The sequence below is a fragment of the Babylonia areolata genome, chromosome 28 (assembly GCF_041734735.1).
Source record: "Babylonia areolata isolate BAREFJ2019XMU chromosome 28, ASM4173473v1, whole genome shotgun sequence".
NCBI lineage: Eukaryota > Metazoa > Mollusca > Gastropoda > Neogastropoda > Buccinidae > Babylonia > Babylonia areolata.
The window spans coordinates 13,124,568-13,136,935 of NC_134903.1; the positions used below are offsets into that span (position 1 = coordinate 13,124,568).

General features: G+C 41.1%; 1 protein-coding gene across 1 annotated transcript in view; it reads right to left on the minus strand.

Moving 5' to 3' along the window:
- Window positions 1–10,774, minus strand: part of LOC143301797 (coadhesin-like) — a 28,755-nt gene extending 17,981 nt beyond the window's left edge. The window contains exons 1-2 of the mRNA XM_076616189.1: window positions 10,241–10,774; window positions 6,222–6,285 (exon numbers count right to left, since the gene is read on the minus strand). Of these exons, the coding sequence (XP_076472304.1) occupies window positions 6,222–6,285; window positions 10,241–10,774 (598 nt within the window). The remainder of the gene's footprint in view (window positions 1–6,221; window positions 6,286–10,240) is intronic.
- Window positions 10,775–12,368: the final 1,594 nt, after the last annotated feature.

Below are 12,368 nucleotides of genomic sequence, written 5' to 3' on the forward strand. Positions count from 1 at the left end.
AAACAAAAGCCATGTGCACCTCCCAACATAAAAATATAGACCGCACAAAGCTTTGTTGGATATCACATTGTTATTTATATTTTTTTCGCTTTGTTTTCAAAATTAAAGTCACAAGGGTAAAAACATTTCTAACTCACACTTGCTTTTGTTTAAATGAAAAGAAATATACCTAAGTGTGACCAACATACACAGAGAGACACACACAGACACACACAAGATAGGAAATAAAGTTAAGTTACATTTTATACACGTATAAATATATAAGATGCAACTGAACTTGTTATATACTATTATAGGCTTAATTATAGAGAAAACAATTAATACAATGTGGGTATTAACAATGTGCCTGTCTGCTTATGATAACAATTAGTATTAGAAAAAATGACATTCACAATACATTTTGACCATTTTGCAGATTTTTGTGATAACCCTGATTCAGTAAGACCACACACACACACACACACACACACACACACACACATATATATATATATATATATATATATATATAATCACTTCATAATCTAGACCAATTTTTAAAACAGTCACTCTTTTCCTGGTGTAAACTTCAAAGTCACACATACATCTATTTGAGAAATCAGCCAATACTCAGTTTCACACCCAACCTGAGTATGTTTATCTGTTAAAAATGCCTTAAAATGAAATACCATGATAATGATTGCTAACCTTACACTTCCTTCTTATGTGAAAAAAAAGTAATCAAGAAGCATGCAAACTTCAATTCATCTGTGATGGTATTTTGTGGCTGCTGCACATGTGTTGTCGGTGACAATTTTCTATATGGTATTTTTTTGTGCGTGTTGATTTTTATGTCTACTTGAAAATGCGAACAATTTTTCACGCAGGAACATAAGGTTCCCAGCCGATCTTCTGTTGTGGGATATATTGTGAAGCACGTGAATGCCGGTTTTTTTTTTAAACTGTTAATTGTTAACATTAGGCCAGTTCAGTTTCCCTGAACTGGTTTATTTTTGCTGATGCCAGTCATTGCTGTTTGACTTGTGGGCCAGAAGCATTCCCGTTGTGAACAGCATCGAGGCATACTGGAGGTAAGGTATTTATTGATTTGTTTTATTTATTGATTTGTTTTATTTTTGTTCTTGATAATTTTTTTCCAATATTCGGCTAAGACTGGTTTGTGTTTAATGTGGAAAAAGATTTTACTTAAAAAAATACGTGAGTTGAATATTGATTTTTCATGTTGGGGATGCTCCAAGTCGAATAAATTTGGGAGCTGCTTGGTATGATGTAAGCGTTAACACTTCTTTATGTGAATGTAATGGTTGATCTGTATTCATTGGGGGCAGACATTTGGGTATAGCTGGTTGAGTCGGGAGACTTATGGGGATACTTTCATTTCATTTTGAGGGAGACGCTGGACCACTGCCGTCCCGGGGGAGAGACTACCTGCTGAGGGAGAGCGGCCATGCCAAAAACTACTTGCAACGGCGGACCACCCATCGGTGTGTTGCCCAGTGTTCCACGGCGTCCGTCGGGGGGGTGTCGGCGCCTAAGATGTGGGCAGTCGTCATTGTAGTGTGTGTGTGTGAAGTTACTTTTTTTTTCTGAGTGAGTTGAAAAAAGGAATTTATTTTTTTTAGTGAGTTGGGATAACGAATTTATTTTATTTTGAGTGAGTTGGGAAATGAACACTTATTTTCTTTTTTTGATTATATATTTATTAATATCATTAAGTTAATTAAAAAGTAAAAGAAAATGTGAGTTTCCGTTCTTCTAAAAAAACAAAACAAAACTAGATTCGCGTTCGTGTTTTGCCTTTTTGGTTCGGGTGGAGTGCCAGTTGAAAATAACACAGGCCTACGAATTTAAGTTAAAAAAAAAATCTGTTACAGCTGCATTACATGCTCTCACATGAAAGTCAAAATTCAAATGATGAATGTAGTTCAGTTACATTTTATACATGCATTTATATAAATACATAAGATGTAACTGAACAGTGAGCTTTTTGCTATGTATGAAAAACAAAAAAACTGTCCATTACTGAATTATAAGCTTAATTGTTGAGAAAAAGTGTACTACATTGTGAAAGAAAATATAGATATTAACAACGTGCATGCCTATTTGCTTCAAGTAATTGCTTTTTGTTAATTAAAGTGAAAAGGGATTCAATTTCGTATAAGAAATAAAGTTCAGTTACGTTCCACACACATGATGGTTCAACCCCCAGGAATGGATCAGTCAGGCCAGGGTCTGCTTCCCAGCAGTCTGAAATCAGTTATGTAGACTGCTGTCAGTCATACTACATAATTGTTAAAGAACCTCACACACACACACACACACACACACACACACACACACACACACACACACATGAATACAACAAACAACTTTCATTTATCAAAAATATATTATCCTCTTGAATGAAGAATTTTCTCTTGTAATCTCTCGCTGTCTCTTTCTCATACACATCTAATTCAGTAAATACATTCCACATTTGAATCTATTTTGTGCTCAAAACGTGTACACAAAATACAAAATATTACAAATTGTATTACTGTAATGTCACTATATACTCTGTGTGTGTGTGTGTGTGTGTGTGTGTGTGTGTGTGTGTGTGTGTGTGAGCGAGTTTGTGTCTGAGCTCATATGCTTTCATGTGTAGTGCTGCGCCCATGTAGATGTATTTGTGCTGTCATATATGTGACTGCATATTTCTTGTGTGTGTCTGTGTGTCTGTGAGTGTGTCCGTGTGTTTAATTATTTATCTGTTCATTTATAAATGTACATGTTATCATTATTCATATTATCATTCACATTATCTTCTTTCCTTTTCCCGAATATTTTCTTTTAAAAAATCTAACTGCTTGCTTATTCATTCATTTATTTCGTTACTGATTTATTTATCTTTTTTTTATTCATTCATTTATCTCTTATTTCATATCATTTTATTTTCCCTGAAGTCAAAGCCTGACGAAGCCCGTCGGGTTACGCATCTGCTTTGTAGCCTAGATGTGGTGTAGCTATGAAAATTTATCGTCCAAATGCATTGACGTTTTCTTGAGCAAAACTTCGATATCAAAATTCACAATTCACAAGACATGTTACAGTATTCAGATCTATATTAAACTGTATGATATGAATAACATTGATTCAACCATATTTGTTCTTCAACATGGCTGTATTTCAATGGGTAACGGACGTTACAAAGGCATGTGACACTGACCGTGTTGTCTAGCCCAGTGTCGTCGTCGTAGTGCAGGGCGTAGTCTGCCGCTGTTGCAGAAGCTGAGCCAGTGGGGAGTTGTCAGACTGGTCAGTTTTGGAGGGTGGATGGGTGACTGACTTCATCAGTGGTTGCTGTCTCTTTTGTTGTTGCTAATACCATGTGTGTAACAAGCATTGTCTGCTAGTCAAATGGCTGACCGCCCTTTGGTGGTATCAGTCTCGGGGTAAAATGATCATCTAGTTTTATAGTTATTTTGTTTGGTTTTTTAAAGTTGATATGAAAATTGAGTATTTTGTTAAACTAATAACATGTAGAGCCAGACACAAGTATTTCTAAACGTCGTATGAAGTGAAAAGGACTTAATTTTGAGAAACGTCAAAACTTGAACTTTTCATGTTTCATCAAGGGTATTAACTCTCATGATTCATTATTTTTCACTGAAAAAGAATTAGTGATTCCGATTGATTCTGTTGATATTTTTATGGCAGTTTGGAGCATAATCTAGTAAGTGATGAGGCATTCACCAATCCTTCTCTGAATAGATATTTAATGGTCTCTTTTTCCAACTTTCCATCACACGTTATCGTGTATTATTGATTGAATATTGGATTGAACGGGCAGGTCAACTATTTGAAACAAAATGTCGTCCTTCACGGTCGCGAGGAATATGAGCACACACTTTGAATATGTATAATTATGTATACACAATTGAGTTTTGCCCTTGACCTTCAGGACTCAGCCAATAGGTCGTTAAAGTCCACTCGTGGTACTGATTTTAGTATTTTCCGAAAAAAGGCCACTTGGGCGAATGAACATAGTGGAAGCCCTGTACACTAAGAGTGAAACAAAAGCTTTTCTATGTATTGAGTGTAATTTCAAAATGTAATGTTTAAGATGAGAAAGATCATTTTAAAACAAATTAACCCCCCTGGCACTGATTACAGATTAATTTCCCTTTTTGCTAGCTGCACCAAATCTAAGTGCAGCATAAATATAATTTCCATGCTTCACAAAAGAAGTTCCTGTTTGAACCAAAAATGACAAAAATTACTGCTATTAATGGTTTGTCAGAATATCAAAATCAAAGTGCCAAGCTTTGTACATAAAAAAATACAAATGTAACAGTAAACTGATTGTGCAAATATTTGGCTTCTTTTTTTTTCTTTTTTCTTTGTGTGTGTGTGTGTGTGTGTGTGTGTGTGTTTCCATCCCAGAGGTGCAATATTGTTTCAGACAGGATGACTGGAAACAACTGATTTTTTCCTATTTTTATGCATAATTTGGTGTTAACTGACAAAGTATTTGCAGAGAAAATGATAATTTTAATATTTACCACAGAGACACAGACACACACACACACACACACACACACACAAGAACACCAGGTTAAAACATACTCACTTTGTTTACACAAGTGAGTAAAAAAAAAAGTACAAATATTGCATAAGAAAGAACGCATATTGCAAAACAGCATGACGCAAGCTGCATACTTCCGGCTAGTAGTCAGAACTGGTCAGTGAATCGTCAAAACAAGTAAAGAAGTCTTCATTTTCCAAGAACATGCCAAAATGCCCAAATTCTGTAAACTTTTGTATGGTGGTCAATTGTGGTTAGTAATGGCGAGCTAGGTCAAATTTTGTCAAGACGTCTCAGTACGCAGTAAACGTCACAAAATACATCCTGAAGCCAGTGGTCAATAGTGGTCAGTTAGTAGTGAAAGAAAACAAGGTGTCATAATAAAATACAAACGTGCAAAAAGCAAAGCAAAACAATAAAAATTTGTTTTTAAAAACAGCAAAAAAAATGCACAATCTGACCACTGTAGCAAGGTGGTCAGCGTGGTCAGTAATGGTCAACAATGATCAGCAGAAAACAGTGGTCAACTAACTGTCAAATTCTGCCAAGAATTGTGTCACCATCACAAAGTAGTACAAATTGAACACAAAGGTCAGCAGTTGTCAACAGTGGCCAGGCAGTGGTCATAAAAGCTCATCGAGACATCACAATGCAAAAACGTGACAGATAATGCAATCTGAACACTTTGAGATTGTGGTCAACAGTGGCCATAGACCTAGGGGAACGTTGACCCGAAAGACCATTTACCTGGTAGAGCTACAAAATGTAAATTTTGGGGAACACAGAGCCAGGGAACACAGAGATGACTTATTGATTTCCCTTCTCACTGTTTCCGATTCACTACACTTTTGCGCCTTATAATAATAATTATTATTATCATTATTATTATATAGTAGTAGTAGTAGTAGTGGTAGTAGTAGTAGTATTTTTATGTATTTATCTACTTTTTTCTCTCAAGGCCTAAGAGCGTTGGGTTACGCTGCTGGTCAGGCATCTGCTTGGCAGATGTGGTGTAGCGTATATGGATTTAACCGAACGCAGTGACGCCTCCTTGAGTTACTGATACTGATACTGATACACTTATATGTTTATTACTTAACTATTTCTTCTTTCATTCATTCCCTTCCAGCATATATCACTAGAGAGGAGCTTCAATGCAGGCTATTACTGCAGGACTACCCCGCCTTCAATTTGCATCTGTAAATTTATGGTGGACGGGAGAGTGAGGATGGGTCAAGAAAGGCTAGCCCAGAACAACGTCCCCCTTCGCCCTCTCACCCATACCCCCGGGCTCCACCAAGATGAGATTTTTTTCTGTAAATTAATGGAAATATATTAATCTGAGAGACACAAGGGTTGATCATGAGGTCCACGTAAATCCGTTGTGAAAAAAGCAAGGGGCACATGTATGTATGAGTTGTTCGTTTTCTGTTGATCGCACTCGCGCGTCGATCTGAATTCTCAAACGGTTTGGATTATACGGATTTTTTTTTTTTAATTCAAAATGTGGCGAACTTTATGATTTACAGAACCCATTTGGGGGGGGCAATTTGGGACGTTACACCGGGACCCTAAGATTGAAAGTCCAACGCATTAACCATTCGGCTGTTGCGCCCGTCGCACTAGTTGATCAATTTGGATCTGAAGCAAAGTGTACCCTTCTCTGACGCCTTTTCCAATCCAGAGTTGTGATTTGCTCTGGCAATGCTCTCACAGGGCTTCTGCAATTGTATTTGTATTTGTATTTCTTTTTATCACAACAGATTTCTCTGTGTGAAATTCGGGCTGCTCTCCCCAGGGAGAGCGCGTCGCTACACTACAGCGCCACCCATTTTTTTGTATTTTTTTCCTGCATGCAGTTTTATTTGTTTTTCCTATCCATGTGGATTTTTCTACATGATTTTGCCAGGAACAACCCTTTTGTTTCCGTGGGTTCTTTTACGTGCGCTAAGTGCATGCTGCACACGGGACCTCGGTTTATCGTCTCATCCGAATGACTAGCGTCCAGACCACCTCGCAAGGTCTAGTGGAGGGGGAGAAAATATCGGCGGCTGAACCGTGATTCGAACCAGCGCGCTCAGATTCTCTCGCTTTCTAGGCGGACGCGTTACCTCTAGGCCATCACTCCACTTGTTGACTGCATTCGTTCTGGCATGTTGAAAGCAAACATAATTTGTCTGATCCGATTGTGACTTACGTTAGCCTTTTGCATGCAAGTGAGCTCTATAAAAAAAAAATTGTGATAATTATGTTCTTAGTGTGAAAGCGAACACTTACGATGGGTCAGCAAAAGGCTAAGGATTAGAACATTGAGGGGGTACCGATACTTCTTGTTCAGATCTGATTAGTTACTCTGATTTATATTTGCTTGTGAATGGCGAAGAGGTGTTATATATACACACATATTTTATATATATATATATATATATATATATATATATATGTGTGTGTGTGTGTGTGTGTGTGTGTGTGTGTGTGTGTGTGTAAGCACAACAGACATAATAATTATAGCAGTGAATGATACACGATTTGGTTTAATAAATGTTTGGAACAACTGTTCAGAATGGGCTTTCATTCAGATTTGAATGGCGTCACGCCACACAAATTACTTTGGCAGGTAAATGGTTGGAAACAATCAATATAGTAAAACTGTCATATTCTGCGGCATGTGCTGTAAGTTAAGCTATAGCGGTCATTGTATCCAGCTGAGCGCTCGGCTACACACACACACACACACACACACACACACACACACACACACACACGTGTGTTTCCAGAATTGCCGAATTCGTACAATAGGCACAGCTTTTGCCGATTTCATGTAAAGGGCAAATAACTGCCTATTCCGAGTATGGGGCAATGGTTTCCCAAATGTTTGAAAGACCTTTTATAACTTGCCTGCTTGATTGAATTGATAGCTAATTACATGAAATCTGTGAGTTTCACAAGCCGTGAAGATGATGTCAGTATAAAACTGGTTATCTTCAAATCAGTTTGTTTGAGCTATATGTCTGGTTGCGAGGTACTGGTGGCTGGAATGACTTGGGTCAGACAGACAGAGCTGCGTCCTATTTTCGTTGTCAAGTCATCACCTGTTGGCACAAGAAGAACATGCTTGTCCTTTATTGTATGCCTATGCAGTATCACTGAGTGTCGGGTTTATATTTCTCACCCTTTCTGGAAAAAAAAATCAAACTGAGCATCTAGTCATTTGGATGAGACGAAAAACAGAGGTCCTGTGTGCTAGCAAGCACTTGGCGCACTGAAAAACAGCCCATGACAACAAGAGTTGTCCTCTGGCAAAATTATGTAGAAGAAATGTGCTCTAATAGGTACACAAATATATATGCAGGCACTTAAGGCCTGACTGAGCACGTTGGGTCATGCTGCTGGTCAGGCATCTGCCCAGCAGATGTTGTGTATGTCTTCACCTTCACCTTCACCTACGTCCAAAAAAGCCAGTGGAGAGTCGTCGGGACACCGCAGATGATTTCCAGACCAGTTCCCTCAACCAGTTCCTGTCTCTCGCAGCTCTCTGGGAATCTAGGGAATTCAGGTCTGTCCATTCTCTGATGTCCTGCCACATTTTCTTTTGCTTACCTCTATTCCTGGTATGAAGACCTGCAGAATGGTCTTTGCGAGCCTGTCAGTCTTGCGACGTGTCCGTACCATTTGAACTTCCTCCTCATGATGACGGTTAGGAGGTCATCGTGGGGTCCATGGCTTGGGTGATCTTCTGTCACACCTCACTGTGACGTGCTCAGTGTAGGAGATACCTAGCAGCTTTCACTGTTGGTGACGTGCTCAGTGTAGGAGATGCCTAGCAGCTTTCACTGTTGGTGACGTGCTCAGTGTAGGAGATGCCTTACAGCTTTCACTGTTGGTGACGTGCTCAGTGTCAGAGATGCCTAGCAGCTTTCACTGTTGGTGACGTGCTCAGTGTAGGAGATGCCTAGCAGCTTTGACTGTTGGTGACGTGCTCAGTGTAGGAGATACCTAGCAGCTTTGACTGTTGGTGACGTGCTCAGTGTAGGAAATGCCTAGCAGCTTTGACTGTTGGTGACGTGCTCAGTGTAGGAGATGCCTAGCAGCTTTCACTGTTGGTGACGTGCTCAGTGTAGGAGATGCCTAGCAGCTTTCACTGTTGGTGACGTGCTCAGTGTAGGAGATGCCTAGCAGCTTTCACTGTTGGTGACGTGCTCAGTGTAGGAGATACCTAGCAGCTTTCACTGTTGGTGACGTGCTCAGTGTAGGAGATGCCTAGCAGCTTTCACTGTTGGTGACGTGCTCAGTGTAGGAGATGCCTAGCAGCTTTCACCGTTGGTGACGTGCTCAGTGTAGGAGATGCCTAGCAGCTTTCACTGTTGGTGACGTGCTCAGTGTAGGAGATGCCTAGCAGCTTTCACTGTTGGTGACGTGCTCAGTGTAGGAGATGCCTAGCAGCTTTCGGAAGCATCTAATTTCCATGGATTGGAACTTCTGGTGGTCAGAAGTGAGGGTCCACGTTTCGACCATGATGAAACAAACCAGTGGTGTATATATGTGCATTTAAATGGTGCTTAACCTGTGTCTCTAAGCGCTGACTTTACAAGAAGTTCCTGTACTGCTTGACCAAGTGTGCCTCGTGGTGTCTTTGGAAGGATGGAGTCTGGGTCCTGATCTGCTCTTGATGTCCCTAAACGACAGCTTGTATACATACATTTTATATATATGATAGTCAGTCGTGTCCGACTATGACCATCAGAACAGCAGAGGAGGCAACTGCTGTTCCGACTATTTGGGCTAGAATTTGATACTAGTGGAGAGTGTCTTGCCCAAGTTACATCCCCACTCTCTCGGCCAAGAGGGTTTTAGGACAGTCGGCGTTGGGGTGGTTCCCAAAGGCCAACCAGCCCACAAGGCTGCAGCACTAAGAGCCAGTGTAATTTTGCCTCCTGGTTTGAGAATCGTAGTCCTTCACAAAAGACCAAGCTGTAAACGATTTCCCATTGACTGGAGAAACCATTGGTAATACAGCTCTCACTTTGCTGTTGGCCCAAATGTAAAATACATACATACAGACATACATACATATATGTGTATATGTATATATATGTATTTTTCTTTTCGTCACAACATATTTCTCTGTGTGAAATTCGGGCTGAGTGCGCCGCTACACTTCAGGGCCACCTATTTTTTTTGGTATCTTTTCCTGCGTGCAGTTTTATTTGTTTTTCCTATCGAAGTGGATTTTTCTATAGAATTTTGCCAGGAACAACCCCTTTTTTTGCCGTGGGTTCTTTTACGTGCGATAAGTGCATGTTGCACACGGGACCTCGGTTCATCCGAATGACTGTCGTCCAGACCACCACTCAAGCTCTAGTGGAAGGGGAGAAAATATCGGCGGCTGAGCCGTGATTGGAACCAGCGCGCTCAGATTCTCTCCTTTCCTAGGCCATCACTCCACTATATACATACAGCAGACACACACACACACACACACACACACACACACACACATATATATATATATATATATATATATTATATATATATATATGTATATATCTATATATTATATTATATTATATTATGTTATATTTTATATATGCATCCCAGAAAACTGAACACGGTCAGTGAACCATGACTCTGTCCACCACATTCAAGCAGCAGAGAAAAAAATACAGAGCCACCCACCTGCCCCGTGTTACCACACGGACTGTTGGCATGTAGAGGACACGGCCGGTAGGTGCAGAAGCTTTCATCACTGCCGTCAGAGCAGTCCCTGCGAGAGTCGCACACTAGCGTGAACGGCACCCGCTGCTCCAACCGATCGCAGACAAAGAACAACAACGGGAACGACGTCAACGGTGGCGCCTCGCACCAACCGGATGAAGGGGAATCCCACTCGGGAGCCGTGACGTCACTTCCGGCCCAGCAGTGGCTGATGACGTCACAGGCTAAAAACGTGAAGGTCCAGTGCTGGTCGGGGCAGCGAGTGAGGGACAGGGGGAGGCGAAAGGAGGAGAAGTTGCTGGAGGTGTTCCTCAGGTCTGGCAGCGTGACGAGTGGGGCGTAGGAGGAGGAAGAGGAGGTGAGCATCCTCCTCTGTCCAGGGATGATGTCTTGTGACGAAGGGGAAGAAGAAGAAGGCAGTTCGCACACGTAGTGCACCGATCGGTTCTTGCTGCAGTCACTGAGGATGACGTAGTCGTCGTAGAACGTTTCCATGGCTCCACACAACGGCAGAAATCTGTCTGCGTGAAGGAAAGAAGTGGAATGGTGGTGAAGGTTCTGATTAGCTGATTTTTGTATGGGTGAGGTCTTTCTTTATATTTGTTTGTTGCTGACATCAAATACATACTATATTATTCTGTTTACTATTTATTCTCTCTCTCTCTCTCTCTCTCTCTCTCTCTCTATATATATATATATATATATATATGCTGATCTGTTCTGTGGCATATTTCATACATGTATGGCCATTTGGCATGCTCGTACACACACACACACACACACACACACACACACACACACACACACATACCTGCAAAGATAGCAGGAGTGGAGTAAGCCATAGTTCCATCTTCGTGTTGTAACGTGAAGCGGTACCTGTGTCACATCAAAAGGAGAACTGAAGCAGAACGACAATGACATTTGACTAAGTGACAAAACCACCCCCCTCGTTATTCTCTCTCTTTCTCTCTCTCTTTGTGTTTTTAATTTTAAATTTCATGTTTTGGTTTGTTTTCTGATTGCACACATGTTTAACGTGGTTGTTTTTCCACTAGAGCAGACAAGTGTTCATGCTTCGAGAACATAGAGATTTCACACATACATTCATTGTAAGGTTATTGAAGACAGGCAACACCCACCCCTCAAAAAAAAAAAAAAAAAAAAAAAAAAAAAAAGCTCCCAAGTGTATCTATCCATGCTGCACTCTACGCCGATGACCTGGTGATGTGGTGCAAGGAAAAAAGAGCATGCTACCATGACCACACACAGAATGCAACAAGCAGCAGACAGGCAGATGACAAGGGCAGACGAGTGGTGTGTTGCCATCAACAAGAAGAAGTCCTCCACAACTCTTCACCTTGTCACTGGAGCAAAAATCCGGACCCATCAAACTTGGTGAGACAACCCTGAGAGAAGAAGGGGTGGCCAATTACCTGGGCATCACCTTTGACAACAAACAGACCTGCCGACCACACATCCAGAAAGCTGAAGCGAAGGCCAGGCAGAAGCTAGCTGGAACCAGCCAGGGAGCAAACGAAGTTTCAGTTTCAGTTTCAGTAGCTCAAGGAGGCGTCACTGCGTTCGGACAAATCCATATACGCTACACCACATCTGCCAAGCAGATGCCTGACCAGCAGCGTAACCCAACGTGCTTAGTCAGGCCTTGAGAAAACAAACAAACAAACAAAAAAACAAAAACAAAAAAAAAAAAAACGAAGAGATACTGAAACACATTTACCTGGGAGCAGTTAGGCCCCACAATGAGTATGTCTCGACAGCCTGGTCTACAGTAACGAAGACCCATCAGCAGTCTAGGTTAAGGTCCAGTCTAGGTTAAGGTCCAAACCCAAGCCATCAGGGTCGTCACTGGACCCATGCAATCCACCCCAAATCAAGGTCATGGATGAAGTTACTGCTATACAGCACCTCCAACTGAGGAGAGACGCACAAATCATGCATAGCTGAGGCAGAGAACGTCAACATCTGATAAACAAGAGGATGCAGAACCTGACGAAGAACCGTCTCAAAGCAAGGCAGCTTCACCCATGAAAGCAAGAGACTTGCCAGAATCACCCGGCTGGCTTGACAC